This window comes from Phlebotomus argentipes, unplaced genomic scaffold (genome assembly GCF_947086385.1).
Source record: "Phlebotomus argentipes unplaced genomic scaffold, Phlebotomus argentipes genome assembly contig_15, whole genome shotgun sequence".
NCBI classification, from domain to species: Eukaryota; Metazoa; Arthropoda; class Insecta; order Diptera; family Psychodidae; genus Phlebotomus; species Phlebotomus argentipes.
The window spans coordinates 13,498,522-13,519,938 of record NW_026776181.1 but is presented as its reverse complement, the minus strand read 5'-3'; the positions used below and the strand labels follow the sequence as shown (position 1 = coordinate 13,519,938).

General features: G+C 42.8%; 6 protein-coding genes across 7 annotated transcripts; 4 read left to right on the top strand and 2 right to left on the bottom strand.

Annotated features, from left to right (window-relative positions):
- Positions 1-37: 37 nt before the first annotated feature.
- Positions 38-738, bottom strand: LOC132262474 (putative RNA polymerase II subunit B1 CTD phosphatase RPAP2 homolog). The gene is made up of 2 exons (XM_059761749.1): positions 512-738; positions 38-440 (listed from the first exon to the last, which is right to left on the bottom strand). The coding sequence occupies exons 1-2, from the start codon at positions 736-738 to the stop codon at positions 38-40; spliced, it is 630 nt and encodes a 209-aa protein (XP_059617732.1).
- Positions 739-766: 28 nt separating this feature from the next.
- LOC132263334 (cyclin-L2) lies at positions 767-3,330 on the top strand. 2 transcript variants are annotated; one of them, XM_059763046.1, is made up of 4 exons: positions 767-1,075; positions 1,299-1,604; positions 1,670-2,331; positions 2,410-3,330. In XM_059763046.1, exons 1-4 carry the CDS (start codon positions 860-862, stop codon positions 2,630-2,632), a joined length of 1,407 nt encoding a protein of 468 aa, XP_059619029.1. In that variant the 5' UTR covers positions 767-859; the 3' UTR covers positions 2,633-3,330. The 2 variants fall into 2 exon arrangements, with proteins under 2 accessions (XP_059619029.1, XP_059619030.1); XM_059763047.1 differs by having other exon boundaries at positions 962-1,075; positions 1,161-1,604.
- Positions 3,331-3,559: 229 nt separating this feature from the next.
- On the top strand, positions 3,560-5,315 carry LOC132263337 (probable insulin-like peptide 7). The gene is made up of 3 exons (XM_059763050.1): positions 3,560-4,769; positions 4,831-5,109; positions 5,166-5,315. The coding sequence occupies exons 1-3, from the start codon at positions 4,663-4,665 to the stop codon at positions 5,221-5,223; spliced, it is 444 nt and encodes a 147-aa protein (XP_059619033.1). The 5' UTR covers positions 3,560-4,662; the 3' UTR covers positions 5,224-5,315.
- Positions 5,316-5,442: 127 nt separating this feature from the next.
- LOC132262386 (mediator of RNA polymerase II transcription subunit 7) lies at positions 5,443-6,373 on the top strand. The gene is made up of 2 exons (XM_059761655.1): positions 5,443-5,982; positions 6,041-6,373. The coding sequence occupies exons 1-2, from the start codon at positions 5,522-5,524 to the stop codon at positions 6,240-6,242; spliced, it is 663 nt and encodes a 220-aa protein (XP_059617638.1). The 5' UTR covers positions 5,443-5,521; the 3' UTR covers positions 6,243-6,373.
- Positions 6,374-6,391: 18 nt separating this feature from the next.
- LOC132262385 (uncharacterized) lies at positions 6,392-9,071 on the top strand. Its single transcript, XM_059761654.1, has 4 exons — positions 6,392-6,619; positions 6,689-6,843; positions 6,917-8,852; positions 8,959-9,071. Exons 1-3 carry the CDS (start codon positions 6,509-6,511, stop codon positions 8,832-8,834), a joined length of 2,184 nt encoding a protein of 727 aa, XP_059617637.1. The 5' UTR covers positions 6,392-6,508; the 3' UTR covers positions 8,835-8,852; positions 8,959-9,071.
- LOC132262387 (TM2 domain-containing protein CG11103) lies at positions 8,858-10,158 on the bottom strand. The gene has a single exon (XM_059761656.1). The coding sequence runs from the start codon at positions 9,969-9,971 to the stop codon at positions 9,375-9,377; it is 597 nt and encodes a 198-aa protein (XP_059617639.1). The 5' UTR covers positions 9,972-10,158; the 3' UTR covers positions 8,858-9,374.
- Between the last annotated feature and the right edge of the window lie 11,259 nt (positions 10,159-21,417).

The window sequence follows — 21,417 nt, the reverse complement described above, 5'->3', positions numbered from 1 at the left end:
GGATAACAGGAATTTCTCAGGAAAATTAAATTCAAATTCAATCTATTTCGAGGACCTTAAACACTGGAATGTCTTCAACATCTCTGAGCCAGAGAGGACTGGTCAGGAGTTGAGCCTTAATGTAATTCGATGCTCTGAAGCACTGATTGCTGCAAAAGTTCTTCCTTTCCGTGATATCATACACCTTATTTGTGTGAGTTGAGATGTGGAATTGCTTCTTGGGGACATCCATCAACTCCTTTGGGCACCGAGGATATCCGCAGAGGTGCAGAATAACTCTCTCCTCCACAATATCATCATAGTGGCACTGATTGATGTCTTGCAGTGACGATAGGAAGACAGTTTCCTCCACTTCCTTCTCCAAACATCGCTCCACGACGCTCTGAGCCTTAGCTGTGCACTCCTTCTTCTTCTTCATGGCCTGCAGGAGTTGCTCTTTACTAAAAAGATGGAAAAGAAATTGCAATTTCATAAGCAATGTTAATTCATTGTAGATCTCAGGAATATCTACCTGTAATTTTGAGCTCTTTTCGGCAAATTTTTCCTCGTGAGCTTTCCGGTGGGTGATTTCGATCGTGTCTGGGTTTTCACACTCTTCACTTCGCAGCCTTCCATGGTAATTTCTAGTGAAAATCGAGTAATTAATCTCTCGAGCAGTGCTTTGTTTTGGTTTTTCTCACAGCATTCTGTTATCCAAGTTCCGTGTTGCCCGATGTGACACTCCGAAACGCGCGTCATGTTGGCACGCGTGCCTTTGGATAATTCGTCATTCTGGGGGTATTTCAACATGGCTGGTGTGTGAACTCCGCAAAACGTTTTGGTGTTTGCTGAAAAACAGTCGCTAAAGTGCTCCTCCACGATGACTTCGACGAAGAACGAGGAGTCCGCGGCGAAGCCCATGCAGAGGATATACGGGCAGATAGTGATTTCGCTGGAGAACTGCCTGCTGCCGGACGGAAAGCTGGAGCAAACGCCATCGCAATTGGACGGCTTGGATCGCGACACGGAGGTCGACTTGCGAATTCTGGGCTGTGAGCTCATCCAGACGGCCGGAATACTGCTGAAGCTGCCACAGGTTGGTGTCACCTTTGACTTATATGTGATGATGAATATGGTATTTACCAGTGCAACATTCTCAATCTAACCCTCTTTCTCAAAAGGTGACTGTGTTGGCAGCACCCAACCACCCACCCGACCCCATTCGAGGCTCATTTGATTGGGTTGATGTTGAATGGGGGTGACGGACTCGATAGTCACAAATCGTAAAATTTTCTTGTATAAATCTCCCACAATTTCAGGTGGCAATGGCAACTGGGCAGGTACTATTTCAGCGTTTCTTTTATTCTAAATCATTTGTCCGACACAATATGGAGACCACCGCCATGAGCTGTGTTTGTCTGGCGTCCAAAATCGAAGAGGCGCCCAGACGAATACGCGATGTTATTAATGTTTTCCACCATATCAAACAAGTCCGTGCACAAAAACCTATTACGCCTATGATAATTGATATTAACTATATCACGCTCAAGACACAAGTTATCAAGGCGGAGAGGCGAGTACTCAAGGAGCTGGGATTCTGCGTGCACGTGAAGCATCCGCACAAGGTGAGTCAGTTGATGGCATTCGCCTCTCGGAATCTCTCCCTGACCGCGCATTTCTCTTGTTCCAGATCATTGTCATGTATCTGCAAGTGCTGGGCTTCGAGAAAAACCAGAAGATGATGCAAATGGCGTGGAACTTCATGAATGACTCCCTCCGGACGGACGTGTTCGTGCGCTACCAGCCCGAGACGATAGCCTGCGCCTGTATCTACCTCACGGCGCGCAAGCTGTCCGTCAATCTGCCCACCAATCAGCCCTGGTACGGCATCTTTCGCATCAGCGAGACACACATTCAGGACGTGTGCTATCGCATCTGCCAGCTCTACAGGCGCCCCAAGGCGAACGTGGAGAAGCTCGAGGCGGCCGTGGAGGAGCTGCGGAAGCGGTACATGGACTCGAGGACGAAATCGCGTGCCACGGGCCAGAACTCGTCGCCGGTGCAGCACAGCGTGGAGCGGAGCAACGGATCGGCGCACAATGCGTGGAGTGGATTCATCTCGCGGGCGGTGCCGATTCAGGTGGATGCGAACGATGACGGGCAGAAGAACTCCAAGTCCAAGTCGCGGACGCCGAGTCCGTCGAATGACGACAAGGGTCGATCGCGGAAGAAGCTGAAGCTGAACGATCGACGCTCACGGACGCCGCTGAAGCTGAGCAGCAGTGGCAAGAAGAAGTCGAGACACTCCTCGCACTCGCCCAGCACGTCGCCCTCGCTGAAGCACAGGAAAAGGTGAGTCAAAGATCAAGAGAGAGAAAGTGTGGAGATTTTCCATCGCGTTGACACTGAATTGGGTGTGTTTTTTTGCAGTGACAAGAAAGGCGATCGGTCTCCTATTGGCGGTCGGGACAAGTACATCAACGGTGATAAGCACGGCAGTGGCAAGGACTACATTTCCAAGGACTACAAGCGTGATCGGGACAGGAGAGATCGAGACGGCAAGGATCGCTCCTCATCGAAGTATGATCGCTACAGTTCATCCAGTCGCGATCGGTCGAAACATCGTGCGAGATCGAAGGACTCGCGCCGCTAAAACAGGAAGGTATTCTTTTTAGTAGGTTAAAAGAAAAAGAAACTATAGCGAGGCAAGGAAGAAGAAAATGTGGGTGGTTATTTTACAATTTGAATTGCAAAGGTACAAAAAATGGGGGGGTAAAAATTAGACCAGAAAGAATGGTTTTTCGCGAGGGAAGTAGAAAATTCGATGATTGGCCAAATTTTCCTACATAAACACATTGATTTACTTTGCAATTCCACTTAATTTTCCTCATTTTCAAATATTTCCCCGAACGTGTGATGGTTTTAAATCACACTGAAGAAAGGGTATTTTTATATTTTGGTTTCTACCACTAAAAAAAGGTGGAGAAATTTTATTTGCATTTTTAAATTTTCCTATTCTCACATCGAAAATCATGATTCTAAAAGCGGGTGAAGAAGAAAAAATCGAACAATGATAAATACTTAAACACCAAAAAGAGAAAAAAAAATCGTGGAGAAAAGTGAAAAAGAGTCACTCTTATTTAAATTTCTTAGCAAAATATTAGTTCGAGAGCAAGTTAATATCTTCAATTGTGGCTGAAGAGGGTTTTTAGTTGAAACATGATGTGTATTTGATAGACTTTGGAAGAGGAGAGGAAAAGCATGTCTTTTGAGAAACATTGCGAGATATGAGAATTCCCTCAATTTGTACAGTGTAAATTTTAAATAATGATAGCAGAAGACAAGTGAGAATGCAAGGTTTTAGTATAAACTTTATAAGAGATGAGAAGAAAGTGCTGAGGAGGAGAAAAGAAGAAGAAGAGAAGAGGGAGACTTTGAATAAATTTCAGATAAACTGCAGTACAAAGGTGACATCAATGGTTAATTGCAATGTTGTGGGGCTTCATCACTGTGGCGATATTGTCACTCTCTCATCCCCCCACACTTCGCTGGGGGTGGTTTTGTGGTGTATTTTTACTGGTGGTCAACACGAGTTCAACAGCGCGCGTGGGAAGGCGGATTGTCCGAAATGAAGGGGTGTTCCAGGAAAGATTCTACGACGTGTTGTCTTTCAGTTGGATTCATTGTGCAAATAGTGCAAATTGTCTCTCATTTCTCTGCTGTGCGTTGTGAGATTTTTGTCACACACAGAGAAGGACACAACTGGATGTGCGGCTGAAAAGGAGCATAAGAATGTATATTGATGGTGTGTTGGACTTTGTTATTTCCAATCGAGAGAAATTATATTGCTGCTCGTGTTGTTTTTCCCGGTGACTCCACGAAATGGCAAACATTGGAATTGATTGGAAAACAGCGGTCAGGCCAGAGTGTGAAAGGGGCGCAATTTGGCGTGGGAGGACTCCAAGAAAACTCCCCTAATAGACGCTAATTTATCGGGAATATTTTACCCCATGATTGTGTGCAGGATGAGCGCTTATGCGATACGGCTCAATTGTGTTCTTGAGGCAAATTCTCTAAAGGAAAACATCATGAAAAATGCAGCGTGTGATTGTAATCGAGGATACAATTTAATTTAATTCGCTGAAATGCAAGTTCACTAATGAGATCGTGACATTGGGAAAGATCTTCGGATGTCTTTAGAAACCAATCAATACTATGAAACAATCAAAACTACAAATTAAGTACTTTTGGAAAGGGTCAGCTCATAAAAAGACGATCACAAGAACTAAATGTGCATTTTTATCTTAATTGCATCTTATCTTCGACTTAAGGTCTACAATGTAATTAACATAAGCTCTTGTACTTACATATGCTTTTAAATCTCATTAGGCTTGCATTTTGCACATTTTCTAATCATTCCAAATTCAAGATCACTTAAAATAAGATTCTTTAATTTGCTCGCTTGCAAAGGCGGCCAAAAAACCACTGAAATTTTATGTTGTTTGCAGAAAGTGGGTTTTTATTTCATTTCACCGTACGAAGAAGTTGTCTCTCGTCTCCTTGTCGAGTGCGCGAAATGAGCATGATTTGCCTCCCCCTGAGTCGAGGTATTTTTGCATCCCTTCACGACTTTTCCGCCTCAGTTGAGTGCTGCCCGTGCTGGAGATCGCATCGCGAGTCACAATGTGGCTCCGCTTCTCGGCCCTCACTCTGGCCTTTCTGCTGCTGGAACTGCCCGAGAGTGGCCTGGCGCACCACGATGACGCCCTCGAGATAGTCTTCCGGCAGAGGTGATTCCGGCAGTGAGCAATCTTCCTGGGGCGATTCTGATGAGCATTGGGATTTTTGCAGGACTCAGTCAGACTGGGAGCGCGTGTGGCATCACGAGAGTCACTCCAGGTGTCGCGAGAGGCTGGTCAGGCATCTCTTCTGGGCGTGCGAGAAGGATATCTATCGGCTGACGAGGAGAGCCAGTGCCGGAGACGATGGAGTGCCGCGGCGCGAGAAGAAGATGGAATTCCCGTGGCTGGAGAGTGAAAATGCCCTGAATGTGCTGCGGATGAGGCGCAACTCGCGCGGCCAGCCAACCGGATCCAGCATCACGCGCGAGTGCTGCACGCGGGTCGGATGGTGTGTGCATTGGGGGCCACTTTAAGGCTGTTTCTCATTGGGATTTCTTTTTGCAGCACTTGGGAAGAATATGCTGAGTATTGCCCATCGAACAAGCGGATTCACCGAAAGTAGGAGATTATGTGAGGTTTCACAGTCATCGCCGTGGATATTCTGAGCTGTAACAAAGGGGGGAAGATCGGGTGTGCTGATTTGGTGTCTTTTCCGCTTAATAAAAGTGATTTTTTGGCAAAATGTAATTTCTTTAATCGCACGGACGTTGGAGTGTTCTCACTTTTTAAACAGTCAGCGAGCCAACTATCATGCCAGTTGCAGCGCTGTCAGAGTCACGCCAACTTCACACTGCTTCGTATTTTGTTTTGGGAAGTTCGTGGAGTAATTTTGTGGTCAGAGCACAGCAAAGCGCCTCAAGATGTCCAATCCGGAGACCACGCAGGTGATGTCTCTGCCCCTCCCACCCAACAACTACGTGAATCTCTACACGGATGAGCACTTGCGGAAGAACAGGGCACCCAAGCCGCCCATGCCCATCATGGACACATACTCGATGTTCGGGAACACCTTCAACAATGACGACAATATCATCCGTCCGCTGGAGACGCAGGGTTTCCGGAGACTCTACCCGCAGCACTTTGACCGCAAGAAGGAGCTGAAGAAGCTGAACCACTCCCTGCTGGTCAACTTCTTGGATCTCATTGACTTTCTCGTGCACAATCCCGACAATCCGCGGAGGGCCGAGAAGGTCGAGGACCTGAGCTTACTGTTCGTTCACATCCACCACCTGCTGAATGAGTTTCGGCCCCACCAAGCGAGGGAAACCCTCCGAGTGATGATGGAGATGCAGAAGCGGCAGCGAATCGAGACAGCCCAGAGGTAAAATCTCAACTGTGATGAATGTTAGACGAACTTCTCACACGATTTCCGTGGCTAGATTCCAGAAGCATCTGGACAAAGTGCGGGAGATCATCAAAAACGCCTTCAGTGCGCTCCCGGATCAGACGGACGAAGACAACAAGCTCATCGTTCCGGTGGAGCTGATGGACTTCTCCTCCGACAACGCGAGCAGCGACAGCAATCAGGATCACTGCCACCCGCTGGATAGACTAATGTGCAGTATTGTGGATAGTATGTAGAGGAGAAAGAGAGTATTTTATGCGAGGAAAATATTGAAAAACTATTTAACACGAAAACCTCCACGGACTTTCGCACGACCAGTCGCTGTCGACCAGTTGACGCGTGTACTAAAATGGAGGGGCGGGTGTGCGTAAAGATGGCGGAGCGTCAAAATGCAGTTGTCTCTCTCTGGCGCACGGGTTTTGTTTTGGCTACGGCAAAATTTCTTATGTGGTAGAGAAATGTGTTTCCTTCCCAATTTGCGGAGTTTCTCTGTGAAAAAACAATGCCCGGAGACGTAGGAACGCTCAGGGAATTGAGTGCATCGGAGATAGCGCAGCAGTTTATTGAGACGGCCCAGAAAGTGGACAAATGCTTTGGCTTCGAAGTGACAAAAGTGAGGATCGCCATTGTCAAAGGGGCACAATTTCCAGGGAAGACTCATCCATAAATTTCTGTTTTTCAGTGGCTGGAGCGCTACCAGGAGCTGCGGAAGCAGCCCAACTTCCCCGAGGCGGCGATGTTGATCATCAGCGCTGCCCAGATATACGGCAGGAAGGTGGATTACCTGGAGGAAATGGTGTACAATATTGTGCGTGAAAGCGTATCTCAGAATGCAGAGTGAGTAGAAATGTGACCGAGGAAATGTGATAATCCGCACGATCATCACTATTTCACCCCGCTGTCTTTGCAGGAAGAGTGATAAGCGCGGAGCTGACGATGTGGAGACGGGAAAGCGAAAGAGAGTGAAGCGCTTTCGTCCGGAAACGTTGTGCGAGAAGTTCCACTGTGCTGAGTATATCGTGAAAGACTTCAAGAGTCTCCCCGTGGCAACTCTGTGCGAGAAAATAGTGCAGAAGACACGCCAGAAGGGTGGCAGGAGTTTCGAGGAGGAATTCACGACGTGGACTGTCCGGAAGGATGCGAAGGGTGGCAAGAAACACGCCCGGAGGCGACTGGAGATGGAGGAGGAGGAGATGTGCTCCAGGTACACCTCCTTCGGCGAGAGTCACATCTTTGACTACGACGGCGAGGACATTGTGGGTCGTCGAAGGGATTTTAAAGTCTTCAGTGGACACATTGACGCTGAAAATCAGGCCGTAGGGAATGATATCAATCTGAAGAAGCACTACAAGGGGAGTAAGAGCATGGAGATGACCAGCAGAGAGGCCAACCAACTCGAGGATTGCTCTCTAATGCAGCCCGTGACAGTGGAAGTGCCTGAAATTGAACCTCCGATCAGTGAGGATCTGGGAAAGAATCTGCTGCAAGAAGTGCCTGAAATGCCGCCATCTCCAAACAATTTGCCCAGCGATGATGAGGGGATCGGCATGTCACAGACATTCTCCAACACCATCCAGATTAGTGACCTGAGTCCGTCAGACTGGCGAATTCTGTCGCCAAACGTAGAACTCATGGACATCATGGAGCATTTGAAGAAGGATCCGCCGAAAGAGTTCACCATCAGCTCGTCCGTGAAGAATCTGCTGTGCATCGACAGTGCCTATCTCAAGCATTCGGAGGACTTCACACTGCCACTGAAAATGTTCGAGCGACGGAGCGTCGTTGAGATGAACATCCTGAAGTTGCCGGAGAAGAAACTGCGCAGCAAGTGTTTGTTTGCACTGCCCAAAGAGTGGATTGCCGAACGGCGAGAAGCTGAGCGATCGTGTCCGGCAGTTCCTGGTGAAAGAAGGCTGTTTAAGCTGGACATGAGTCTTCAGAGCATTCCCACACCGCCGCCGACGCCCGATCCGGAAGAGTCTGAGGAGTTCAAGGGCTTCGATGAGTCAGAAATAATGGATATCACGCTATCAAATAGTAAAATCCTCTCATCGACACTCACCCAGGAGAAGAGCTCTCCTATAAGTCCACACAAACACCCCAGGATGTCTGCGGATTCGGGAATTCAGTCACCGTCACACACGATGGACATCATGGATGCAATTCTGGAGGAGAGTAGCTCGCAAATCTTCACAAATGCCAGTGATTCTGGATTTGGATCGCTGCTGAGGTCAATGGATGAGGGAGAAACCTCACAAAAGTCCGTGGCAAGTGACGATATTCTCCTGAATGACACTCAGGCGCCTGACGAGACAATAGAACTGTCTGACCATCAGAGGAATCTGCAGAAGATCGCATCGGAAGAGCATCGCCAGCGCGTAGAGGACATGAAGCAGATGACAGACAAAGTGAATCGCTGGCATGAGTATTTGAAGCCCATCCTGAGAGTGTCTCATGCACGAGGGCATTTTGATATTCACGCGTATGGAACGGAGATTCTCGATGCGGTGAATCCGAAGCGGAATGCTTCTCTGCCAGATGGACAGAGTTTGTCTCTGGAGAGTGTTATGGCCATGAAGGAGGGCCCGAAATTGCTGCCGAGATATTTCTTGTCAATGCTACAGCTGATAAACACCAAAAACATTAGTATTCAAGTGAAGAACGATGTCAACAAGGTGATTGATCTGCGGGATATTCACATAAAATTCCTCTCGGCCGAGAGGCATCACGAGGAGCTGCAACAGGGCCTGCAGATTGGCGACAAGAGGAAGCGATCCGCGTCCAATGAAGGCAAATCCGCGGAGGAATTGAAGAAGAACCGCAAATAGGAGGAAAACTATTAAAACGTGAGTGAACAGTCTCAATTTCTTTTAATACATAACATATGTACATACGATCTATGCTTAGAGTGACTAAATATTTACAAGAGTTTTACTGTTTTTTTTTTTCTAGAAATCATCAAATTGACCATCAATTCTCGTCAAGTGATGTCAGACAACATTTTAAATTTTAATCGATCACTTACTAATGAAAGTACAATTTTCGTAGTGTCTTTTTAGGTGTTTCAGAGGTTTCTTTGTACGCAAGTGAATGTAGTGACACTACACAGAAAAGTTAACCTTTTATTTTCAGCAGATAAAAAAAATGGTTGAGCAAATCATGATAATAATTGTTTAACAAAGAGTGTAATAGCAAATGATTAAGTGATTTGACTAGCAAATCTTTAGCAAACAAAGTGCAAATCGAGGTATTTTCTTAAAAGTTAGACAAATTTGTATTTAGTTACAAATTGCAAAATAAAGATCTTCATATATAGCATAAAATACCTCGTGAAGAGGCGTTCTTTGGGGGTGCGGAAGGGGTGTGCTTCACACGTGAGGCACCCAGTTGCTGCCGTCCTCGGGCAGAAGGTTGTTGGTCACGAGCAGAATGATGTCCACAATCCACCAGATGCCCAGGCCGCCCAGCGTCAGCAGCTTGCCCACCGCCGTGCCCGTCTGGCCCAGGCAGAAACGGTCCATGCCCAGGAAGCCGAGCAGGAGACTGTAGATCAGCGTGGTGACGAAGTAGTGATCTGTGTACTTCACGCACGGCACTCCATCGCGCATAAACGTCCGTTCGCCGTAGCACTCAATCTCCGGCAGCACAGTGCATCGCACGGACGTCTTCTCTACGTCCTCGAAGTACACGCCACCGAATTTGGAGCATCCGTAGGTGTTGTTGCCCCGCAGCTGGGGCGACTCGCAGTCGATGAAGTCGCTGGGCAGGAAGGAGCACTTCACGAGCGGCCCCAGCGGATGGTACGTGTTGTGGTTGTTGGAACTGGAATCCCTGTCCTTTGTGGTGCTCTGGGCGGCCTCAATCTCCCCAACACTGAACAGGATGGTCAGGAGGAGTGAGAAAAGGGAAGAAAAATACGCAATGTTTATCAACACAGCCATGACAGCCACTAAACTGACACCCATGGCTGACAACTGTCAACTGCGCGAATACGCGAGGCGGGAAGAGACGAATTCGAAAAGTATAATTTCCCCGCTTTGTCAATTATTTTTGGTCAATTTAATAGAATTGAAGAAACATTATTGAAATATGATACCTTTTTGGGGAGTCTTGAATTTCTCAGAAATTTAATACCCAAATAAATGCTAACCTGCCCCATTCGTGTGTGTGCACAAAGTAACCCCACAGGTGGTTTTTCTTGGAAGCGAAATATCTTAATGTAATTACATAAATCGTCTTATTCGACCCAACTCCATCCGGTGATATTTACATTTTGATGACAAAAAACACAGATTGATTGAATTTGAGAAGTCAATTTCACCCATACACTTCAGTGTGGGGAAATGCAAATGAAAAAGCCTCTCAATAAAAATTTAATGTATGCTAATTTCTGAAAATTCCCTCCCCACACAGATAAACTCTTATTGCAGTATTTAATGTAATTTCGTGCGCATCGTATGTAATGTTGACTTTAATGGGCTTTTAGGAGCTTGAATTTCAAATTCAGCAACTCTCTGTGATCCGTTGACCAAGAGAAGGTCACGGAATCCAGAAACTAAGCGTGAGGGATTGTTAAATCTGTTCTACTTTTATTTAGTTGGTATAGAGACAGATATATCATAGTCGATTGCACAATCTTCATTCGGAGTTCTAAACGTTGAAGAATATTTACTCAGCTTTGTTTATTCTTCAGCTTCAAATCGAGTTTTCTCGCCTTTAGACTTGACCACAAACCCAATGTTAATCCCAGCTGCAGCATTAAGCGCAGGCGAAACGTGAGCTTATCATCACAGTTAATCTTAGTTGCATTTTTAATGCACTAAATCTCATGCTTTTTATTACCTTCTGCAATTGCTTCTCCCTCTCTCTCGTGCACTAAAAGAGAAAAAAAAATGTCGCGAAACATCCCTTTTCAGTGTTGCCGCTTAGATGCGATAATTAATGTGGTCGTAAAAGGCAAATTGAGTCAATAACTTGCGAAATTGCTGGGGCATGTGATGCAATTGCGATGAGGAGATAATTCTGAGGAGGACTTAAAGCAATTTTTGCGATAATTTCTCAGTCCCTCGCCGCCGCTTCGTGGCGATGGGATTAATTTATTAGCATGTGAGCGTCGTGAAACACCGTGAGGACATGCCACAAAGGAGATGTGGAGTATTGTGGAGGAGTAGAAAATATATTTTTGTAGCACTATCGATTTATATGGCTGTTTTTCGTTGGGGGACGAGAGCGAACAATCCCTCCTGGCATGGCTGAAGTAAATAATGTACGCTCAGTGTGAGAGTTTTCCACACAATACATAATATGTGCTCCTCGTAGCTCCGCACCACATAGACAGCGTATCCTTTCGCTCTTGGAGTCACTGTCTCACTCTAGAATGACCTAGACCTGCTCCGAGCACATAGCGGGCGCACATTATGTCTCCCCTACATAATGTGAGCCTGGTCTAACCCAAAATATAACTATCGCACGAGAATTAATGCTCTCCGTGGGGGAAAAAGTCAGTAGATATGTATATTTCATAAATTGATATAATTGTGAATATTCTTTCGGCTCTCCTCTTTCAACCCCCAGCAGAGCTCACGAGTGCGTCATGGATATTGAAAAAAAGCGGGGCTTTGCGTCAAAATGTAATTCTAGGGGTGGATTTTCTCTCAAATTGACAGCCAATTTAGGAGTGTATTTTCGTCGGGGGAGAAATCTTCACTATAAGCCTCACATGTTTTAATATCCAGTTATGAGCTTTTAGAGACTCTCCACCAAAGAAATAGTCTCTAAAGATATGACTTTCTCGGCGTTTTCTCCATTAGTCCGAAATGTGCTTCTCTTCAGAATGAAAAGTAGTTAAAAAAAAATTTTACAAGAGTCCTTAAGAATCTCTGCTCTCTCAAATCATGTTTCTACTCGATCGCTCCGAAGCACTCCAAAGTGTTATTTCACATTCAGACCTTCTAAATTACCATTCCATTTTGGCAAAGTTCCGACCCATGAGAAGGCATCGTCAGTAAACAGGACTGCGAACAGGAGGATGAGTCCAATTTGAATTCGAATTTACTGCGAGAGGAAATGGCAAAGTGATTTTGTTGCACTGTTGCATAAAATTGAAATTGTCGGTGCGCAGAAAATGTTGTGCAAGCTGCGATGAAGAGGACAACCTTGGCTTGAGCACAAATGAATAGAGCATAGAGAGCTTTCGCCCTGCCACACTGCAAAAGCGTTAAGCGAACTTTGACATTTTCACCCTTATTCGCATGCTCCGAAAGTGCCTTTCGCTACCAATACTAGAGACACATAGCATCCACGATGAAAAATATAAAATGATGCATGAACTTTGGTATTTACTCGACTCTCTCTCTCTCGCTTTCGGCGACATTTTCCCCGATGATTGACATCAACGGTGTAATGAAATGGTCTCAATATCCTCTCTAAATAAATCCCTTTTCTCTGTTATGATTTAATCTGAAAATTGCTGATTTTCTTAAATGATATTTCGGTCCCTTTGCCGCCATGGCACAGCGTCAAGGGACAAAGTGTCCCATTATTCTAATGAAAATCCCTAATGAATGAATCCCATTTTCATTTCATTTTCACCCAAATTAAACGCTCTCTCTCTCACTGTGATTTATTAGTTTCATGAATTATTATAGGTGTTCGCTGTACCATCTACACCAACTGTTAATCCGCGATTTGTCGACGAAGAGGCATTTTTCACATTTTTTTCCACACTCGACAAAAGTCATGAATACTCAGTCGCAGTCTGTGACTCTCGGGGCGCTTTATTTTGAAATTCGACGTAAAGAGACACACTCAAATGATGGGGAAGAGTGAGATTTTCTGGCAAATTTACAATATTATAAATTTTCCTTCTAGTCAATTTGGCTTCATGATTTTTCGCACTACATCTTTGCGTATCTGCGCACAATATTTGCGTTTTTTTTCGCACAGGGTAACACATGGTGCCTCGCATAATGTGAGCCTGCAGAGCCATGATTAATATAAATGGTTCATATTTTGTCAGAATCGCATTCGTCCTGTTTCTTGTGCCTAAACGAAAATCCAATTTCCAATTTGGCAAAAAGCACCATTGTGAGAGCAGAACAGAAAGGGATAAAAAAAATAATTTTTTGCTGATTTATGTGCATATTTTTTTGAAAAATTAGGTTCGTGTGTATAGAATTTTTTAAAAGCGACAAAGTATTGAATATTTCATAATAAATTTTCAATTATAAGCTTCTTAGAAATTTGAATTCAAGAAAATTTTCTTTCCAACTTTTTTCAGTCCGGAATGATTTTACATTATTTACCGAAACATCATTGATAAATCTCATTCTTAAAATTTCGGAGAAATTGTTGAAATGGAATTTACGTGTTATTTTATTTTTAATTTTCATTGATAAGTTGTCTCAAAATGTGGATGAAAATGAATGCTTTTCCCATGAAAATAGCATCCAACACAAAGCCATTTATCGCCAAATTAACCCCTTGGTGTGCCTTTATGTACAGCAAAAGCTAATTAACTAGAACAACTCTGATATTTTCACTTTATATAAAAATAAGCATACAAACGTACTCATTTCAACCCTCGAGTGACGCTTCAGCATTTTTGTATATGAATTTTATTGCTGCGCTACGTCGAGGTTTTTCTCGGCAGTGCGAGTGAGACGGATTCCCGAAAAATGGAGCAATTTTCTAGGTAACACGGTGCTTTATTCTGCATATATCTTCAGTGGACCGCTTATATCTCAACTCCTGGCGGGACGCTTATGAAAGTGGCCCGATAGGAGCAGTCCTATATCCTGAATAAATATGGCTTTGGCATGTAGATTCCCTCCCAAATAAACTGAACATTCGCCCGCCCACTCGATACTTCTCTCTCTCTGCGACACGAGGAAAATTGTCGATAGAATATTCAGTTCTTTGTCATTGTTGAGATATTTGGCTCTTGTGCCACTGCGCCATCCAACGTACAGCAATTATTGCGAGGGCAGAGCAAACACGAAGGAATGTACATATGCGCGCTTGAACAAATATCAAGTACATCGTGAGTGTATTTTTGGAATAGTTCATCAAAGGGATGAATTCCCACAAGCACTCCAAGGGAGAGCAATAGATCATTTTGTGTACAAATTGTTCTCAATTTTGTGGGTGAATGAACTTAATTCAATTTAGATCTGTCATCGTCATCATCTCATTTTGCCGAATTGTGTAAATATTTTGAGAGGAAATTATTCTTCAGGAGGCACTCATGGCGAAATTACACGCTATAAGAGCAACAACATTAACTTTAAAACATTTATTTCACATGAGCACAATTATACATGTAAGTTATATGCATATTTTAAAATAACATCCCCCAAAGTATACACACAGTTTATTTTTGCCTTTCTCTCTTCCCGCACACCCAGAAAGAGAGAGAGAGATAAATCTGTACAGTATTCGCGATAACCATTTTCCAAAAATATTAATCATCAGCACAATATATCCCGGGGTGATTTCCCATGCAATGTCTTTTTCAATTATACCCTCATTATATGACAAAAGCACGACATGGCAAAAATTGCAGCCACTTTTAATTCTCCATCGCGCACATATTATTTCAGTAAATCTCTCTGTGGAAAATATGTCTCTGTCATAAATATAACCAAAATACATCTCGCAGTCTCATCTTTAATATGGAGCCTCATCAAGCCGAAACAATTGGAAATATGAGTGGGCGGAGGCTCAGAATGAATTTCATTAAATGTGACAAACAATAGGGAAATCCACCGAAGCACAGCTCAAATGGGGCCTTTTGAGAAAAGGGGTCCCTGGACTATAAAGGTCTTCACCTAATTGATTGTGTCCAAATTATTAATTTCCTCCCCGCATAAGCATTTTCGGCAATTACATCGATTACATCATCACAAGCAATTGTAACTTAATATGAGAGCATGAAGACCTCCCGGGAAAAGGGTGAATTGGGTCAGCGAAGCGAGTGGGAAAGGGAAGTTCTGAGAAAATTTCAATTTTCTTCCAGCTTCAATAGGGAAGCTCTTGAAATTCCTATTGAAAGTCACTCTAGCATAGAAAGGAACTCAAATATTGGTGTTTTTAATGCTTTTAAGAGATTGACCCTTCCATCTATTGTGCTCTGTTCATTCTTTTCGACTAAATTTGCTCAAAGAAGTGTTCAGCGAAGCCAATATAATGCAGATGGAAATGAGAATTGCAATCATGTAGATATTTTTCCCAATTAAGCAGAATGTTTTTCACTGGAGGCTATTTTGTTTAGCCAAATTCTAATACAATTTTTGGCATCAGATGTGAAACCTCCATATTCTTGACCATTTACTCGTGTTGGGTGAGTTCCAAAAGCTTCAGCACGATATATACAATTTATAGTCCTCAGCGGGGTGAGTTTCCATTGTGAATTCATCTTCTTTTGTGGTTGTATCTTAATTTGGACGTCTTCTCCCCCTTAAATGAGTCTAAAGTCTATTGTCATAAAATTAGTATATAAAGATGTACACCCTGGAGATGATTTGATAGATAATTCAATGGATAAAATATACTTCGAGGAGATCTTTAGAGAGTCAAATCTAATAACATATTATTGCCGTATCTCTCAGATAAGAGCTCAAAAGAGGAGTATTGAAGGAATGCGAAAAAAGGGAAAATTAATATAATGGATCACTTGATGTTGTAAAGACTTCCCAATATTAAATATTTCATGAAAATTATCAACTGTTCTCCGGAGCGACATGCTATTCTTCCAAAAACATATATCCGCCCCCATCTCGTCAACATTTTCACAATCTCGTACATAAATGAGCATTTTTGTATGGTGGCACGACTGTACATAATATGTTTAGCCTGCACGTATAAATATTATAGAGCCATTTGTACAGGGGCGGGTGGCGGATGAATTTTCAGGCAGAGGAAATCATTTCCTCCTTCACTTGTACACATCCACCCACTCGCCCGGCTTATGTAACGTCGGATGAGCGAGCTAGTGTGCGAGTACATTTCCCAGTTCGTGCTCGCCTTGGTGGTGGATGATGACCTACTTTCCGCTGTGCCAGCTCGAAATCGGTTGGGGTATTTTCATGTTGGGATATCTACAGCGCGAGGGCTGCTCCCCAGCAAGAGAGACGACTCTCGCCAGGGCAATATTTCACGTTGCTCCTGCCTCGTGGATCCACCTATCGATGTTCAGCATTCCCAGGCCAAAATCTACATACATACATGTCAATTTTTCCTCCAAATGAAATCAATTACGAGAAATGGGTGACACGGGGTGAAATTACAAAGTTTCTCTCTGCGTAATGACTTTAATTAAAAGTACCCGCTTCTTGGGCGACAAACTCTCCTGTTTTCCGCCAACTTTTCCCAAAACACACCACGCTCGCCAGCTTTGAAAGGAGATACCGAACCATAAAATTGGGATATTTATGTACGAAAACTCGTGTATCTCAATCGATTTGTGGCAGAAAAATTTTCTACCAGATTTTTCCTTTTTGTTACCTGTTCAATTTCACGAAAAACACCACACGTATAAAAAGTTTCAGATTTATTGTGTTGGTACAAATTTACCACCTTCCTCGTGCTTTGCCAAAATTGCATTATGTTATTAAGTGGAGGAATTTGTGGCGAATCGTGCTGGCGAAGAGACACTGAAAATATATATAAAGAGAACCGAAAATTCTCTTCACGTGACTGAAGGTCATTTTGGGCTCAAGTCCTTAAACAATCTTCAATGGTTCATTAGACAATTTGCTGAGAGATGGTTCGCTTGAGAGAACTCGTAAGTGGAGAGTCCTCAGAAAATGTGCTGATGTCCTCCAATAAATTTATTAGCAGATGAATAGAATCAAATGATGCTTATCAAATACGTATAGAATTGATTTCTTTCGGTATAAATTTACAGACTTGAGATAATGTTCGTGCCAATGAAACACTCAGTGTTGATTATAATTACTGGGCAATTTGTATTAAAGTAATATTTATTTTGTGATTAGGGCCATTGTTGAAATAAAAAAGAGTGGAAATTTTAATATTATCTCTCCCACATTCATAATTACAGCATTGCCAAAATGTAATTTTGAATTTAACATGCTTCTCCTAAAATTTTGCCCCAATTCTGAAAGTCGCATTTTCACTTTATGTGGTAACATAGTTAAATACAGTATCTAATTATTTGTTTACCACATGATAATGTCATATTTAGAATGGTAAATGAGAGAGTTCGCGATATATCTAATTTTCTCACTCAAGCGTAAATTATTTTAATGAAGTGCTCATAGATGGAAATACATACATTTATGATCTATTCCATTTATCTGTAAAACGATATTTCTGGCTATGATGCAAAAACAGTGTGAGTTTGTTACCTTTCAATAGCGGCAAAGCAAGTCTCTGTAAAACATTACACGCGTTTCTCTATGCGTGCTTGCATCTCATCTATTCCACCTAATAGTTGGGTTATTAAACTAATACCTTTTAAATATTTATTATATTGAAACTACCATAAACAAATGAGACCATAATTTGTCTAATGCAATTTACTTCTGTCAATTCACCAATTATTGTCATTCTCTTCTCAATACGCTCCATACAGTTCAGCTTCACTGCACTATTTCAGCAATAATCTAATTTCATTGTGAATTTCAGTCCATTTAATTGCATTCTCTGCACGAGAATAAATTAGAAGCTGCAAAAAATCATGTTCTATTGTCTTCTGGCCTCGTCTCAAATGCTTCTTTTGTGTGGTGTTTAGCATCCACCATGAATAGCTTCAAGCGAGATGGGAGAGAAGTAAAAATCAATTCTCAAAAGTGTGCTCGTGGATCTCCTATTGTTAAATTGGCATGTTTTCATTTCTTGCAATTTGTAATTCAATAAAAAATCATTTTCTAATGATCATTCACCATCGACGTCAGACGTCACACATGCATTTCGCACACAATGGAAAAAACAATAATTTCATAATACTCGTGATGATCTTGAAAGAAAAATTCAAGAGTAAAAGTGTTTTTATTATTATTCGTGCATTGCTAGCGAAAAGGTGAACGTCTGCATATTACGACGGTGTGTTGATTATACAAATAAATAGTGTTACTCATGTTTGCCGATGGAGTGGTGGAGTGAAACAAAGAGTAATGAAATTTGTGTTAAAGTCATGTAAACATACTTAAAAATTATACTGCATGATGAACGACAAAGGATACAAACCAAAATGAAAAGATTACACACTATTCGTCCAGTGTCTACCACTATTTACCTGTTTTTTTTTGTATAAATTGATTTATCAATTTGAATGAAAATGCGACTCAAAGGAAATTTATTTGCATACATATGCGAGAATAGTCAGTAAAAAAAATTTGCATGCAGTGAGGTTTTAAATTTAGGCTGTTACTTTATTTCATTTTGACAAGACAACAACCGAAAGATGTTGACATGCAATGTATTTGCCTCGGTATTTGCAAGTTAGAGCGAAATGTTGTACTATAGTTTTCCTCCACTGCTCTCACTTCACTGCAAAACGGACATTTTTCAATCAAAACTTGATCCTGAAATTTTAATTTGATTGACGTGCATTGCTAGCGTCATGCTCCACTGAAATACGGCGTATTTCAATTTTCTTGCGGCGCAGAATATTATCTGAAATTGACAATCTGAAAGAATTCCCTCGGCTCCAATGCAATTAGGATATATTTATTGGGCAATTCAGTAAGTGTGGCTTCTGGTTCTTGAGACATCAGCCCAAATTGCCATCGATTGGCGTCCTAATTCGACAGACGATACATGGAGAATCAAAGAGTCAATTAGTATGGTGGAAAAGCCTGCGGTTTTATAGTGCACGCCACAGTTTTATAGCACCATTTATGTTCTACATTTATTCGCATCTTCTATCTCGAATCGCTATGCGGAAAATTAGACTGTCAGCAGTATCCAAAGATTACATTTCCTTAACAGCAATAACTTTCTTATCTCTCACTGTTACAAATTTAAATATATGCGTATGAATAATTACGTACATGTAATGACTTTGATTTTTTCCCGGACAGCGAGATGTCAGCGGACTGTCAGAATTTAAATTGAATTTGCAAACTTGTAAAACTTTATTACATTAAATGCAATAACTTTTTGAAGATCTTGTCTTTAGAGTTTTATTAGTTAATTTCAGACACACATAACTAAAAGCTACTTTATTTCCGAGGAAAAATGAGAATTTCTGCCTATAAAATTATTCAATTTAAAACACAATAGCATATTGAGAGTCTTAAACTTAACTTACACACAATTTACCATAAAGGTTTGCCTGTGAGAGACTTTTCGACACATTTTAGCACATTTTAGTGTTTCATGTTTCCTGCAGAAGCTATTGATTTTTCGAAATTGCTTCTTCAAAGTAACGTCTTTCTGACCCTATTATGATAATCACCAAGTTATTTTCATTATCATTTTTTCAATGAAACACTGTAAAGGGGAAGATTATCAAAAGTCATCCTAATCGAATTCTCTTTCGTTGTGGAAACTTGACCCAGTTCTTGGTAATTTCTTCAAACGGTGACTGAAGCTAACCCTCCCCGGGCTTTGAGGTTGTTTCAGACATGGAAAGCGACACTTTGATCTCTGCAGGATTATTTGTGATGATAAATTCATATTCCAGCCAAATGATTTGATGGATTTAAGTGTAATTTGCGAAAGACTGAAGAGGGTTACGCCACAAGTCATTGAGATTACGCGGCACGTCGCTGTTCACGTGAAAGTATATAAAATTCAGTTTTCCAAAGAAATTCATTAAATTTTCATTGACTCTTTGGCAATATTCGATCCACAATCAGTGAATTTGTTAAGGTAAAATTGACATTGAAATTCTATATATCGCCAAAGCTGTCAATGCAATGAAAATTTTCCCTTGAAAAGTCTCAACGGCGTTTGTGCAGATGTCATGCTCCGTGCAAAGCTCCGAAAGCTCTTCACCCAGTGAATATGTAGTTCAGCATCTCTTTTTTCGCCCACGCACAGCACTTCCCTGCACCACCCGCTGACGGATGCTCAGAGCAGAGACAGCGTACATGGGGCATGTACATAATGTACAAATCGGTCATGCCCAGTTTGTTGTACTCGCAAGAGGCAAACGGGCTTCGCTGCCACACTATGCTATCGAGTTGGATGGAAGGATGCGTTGCCATGGCGACGTCCCTGACGTGTGACGTCACCTAACCGCGATTCTATGCCAAGATCTGGGATACCTTCTTTAGCCTACATTTTTAGACGTTTTCCCCACTCTGTGGAAAATCATTACTTCGGCCCACCCCTAGCGTTCATCATCTCATGAATATTTCACCCGCACAAGCTCCGCCACTGTGACCGGAAAGCTGCCGAAGGTGTTGTACACCCTCCACTTCTGCCACGAGTATACTTTTGCATGATGTTGCATGGGGCATATCCCCATATTTCCGTAATTATGTAACACACCAGCACCAATCGATAAGGGGAGTGTGGGGCGGCGAAATGAGGAACATCGCGCGATTGTTTTTCTTTCCACAGCCACAATCTCACTCAAGAGGGCATATTGTTTTCCATCCCGTACTCTTGGTGTGGGTTCTCATTTTGGTATTCAATGGCAGACAATCCGAAAGAAAAAAAAATCTCGCATCTCATGGCATTTTGGTGCGATGAGGAGCCAGAAAAAAGGCAATTTCGTGTGTGATTTTACGATTTTTTCCCATTTGACCGTATTTATTTTTTCCAATAAGTTCCCAAAACAAATTTCATGCGGGGACCTTCGGTGGGTTCCTTCCTTACACTCCTTCCTTCCACGCGCAAATGTAGGACTCACGATTGGCGATACATCAAGTGCTGTGTGGCAGGATTTTCACAAATTTATTCTGCCCTCCATTCGACAATTCTCTTCCCAAATATAGAGCGTGCGAACATTCATTTCTCTGATGACGTCGTTCGCCTACCTCTGACGTCATATCGGGGGCCGAGCGAGTCGGAGTCATGCTGCGCAGCGCGAGTGGGAGTGAGATGCCGGATCTCCTGCCCATGTACGAGGAGGACCAGTACGTGACCGAGGTTTCTGGGACCGGAAAAAGGGCCATTCTCGAAATGAGGCTCTGCAGCGCGATTGGGAAAGAATGCAGTGTGATGAAATGGCCAAGATCACTGAAGACATTTCATGTTCTGGCCCATTCTGCCGTGTGTTTCCCATTTCACGTAAATAGACACATCACTATGTGTAGTGGTAGTACGGTCGTGCAGGGCGAACGATATGGCGAGCATGGGTGAAAAGCGAGCGGGATGGCGAAAGCGGGAAAACGCGCGCGCGCGAGTGAGACAGCTAGCCAGTCGGCGAACGAAAAGCTGACCGAGAGGCGCTCGTGCTCGTGTTCGTGAGATTAAAAGCGGGTATCGACATGG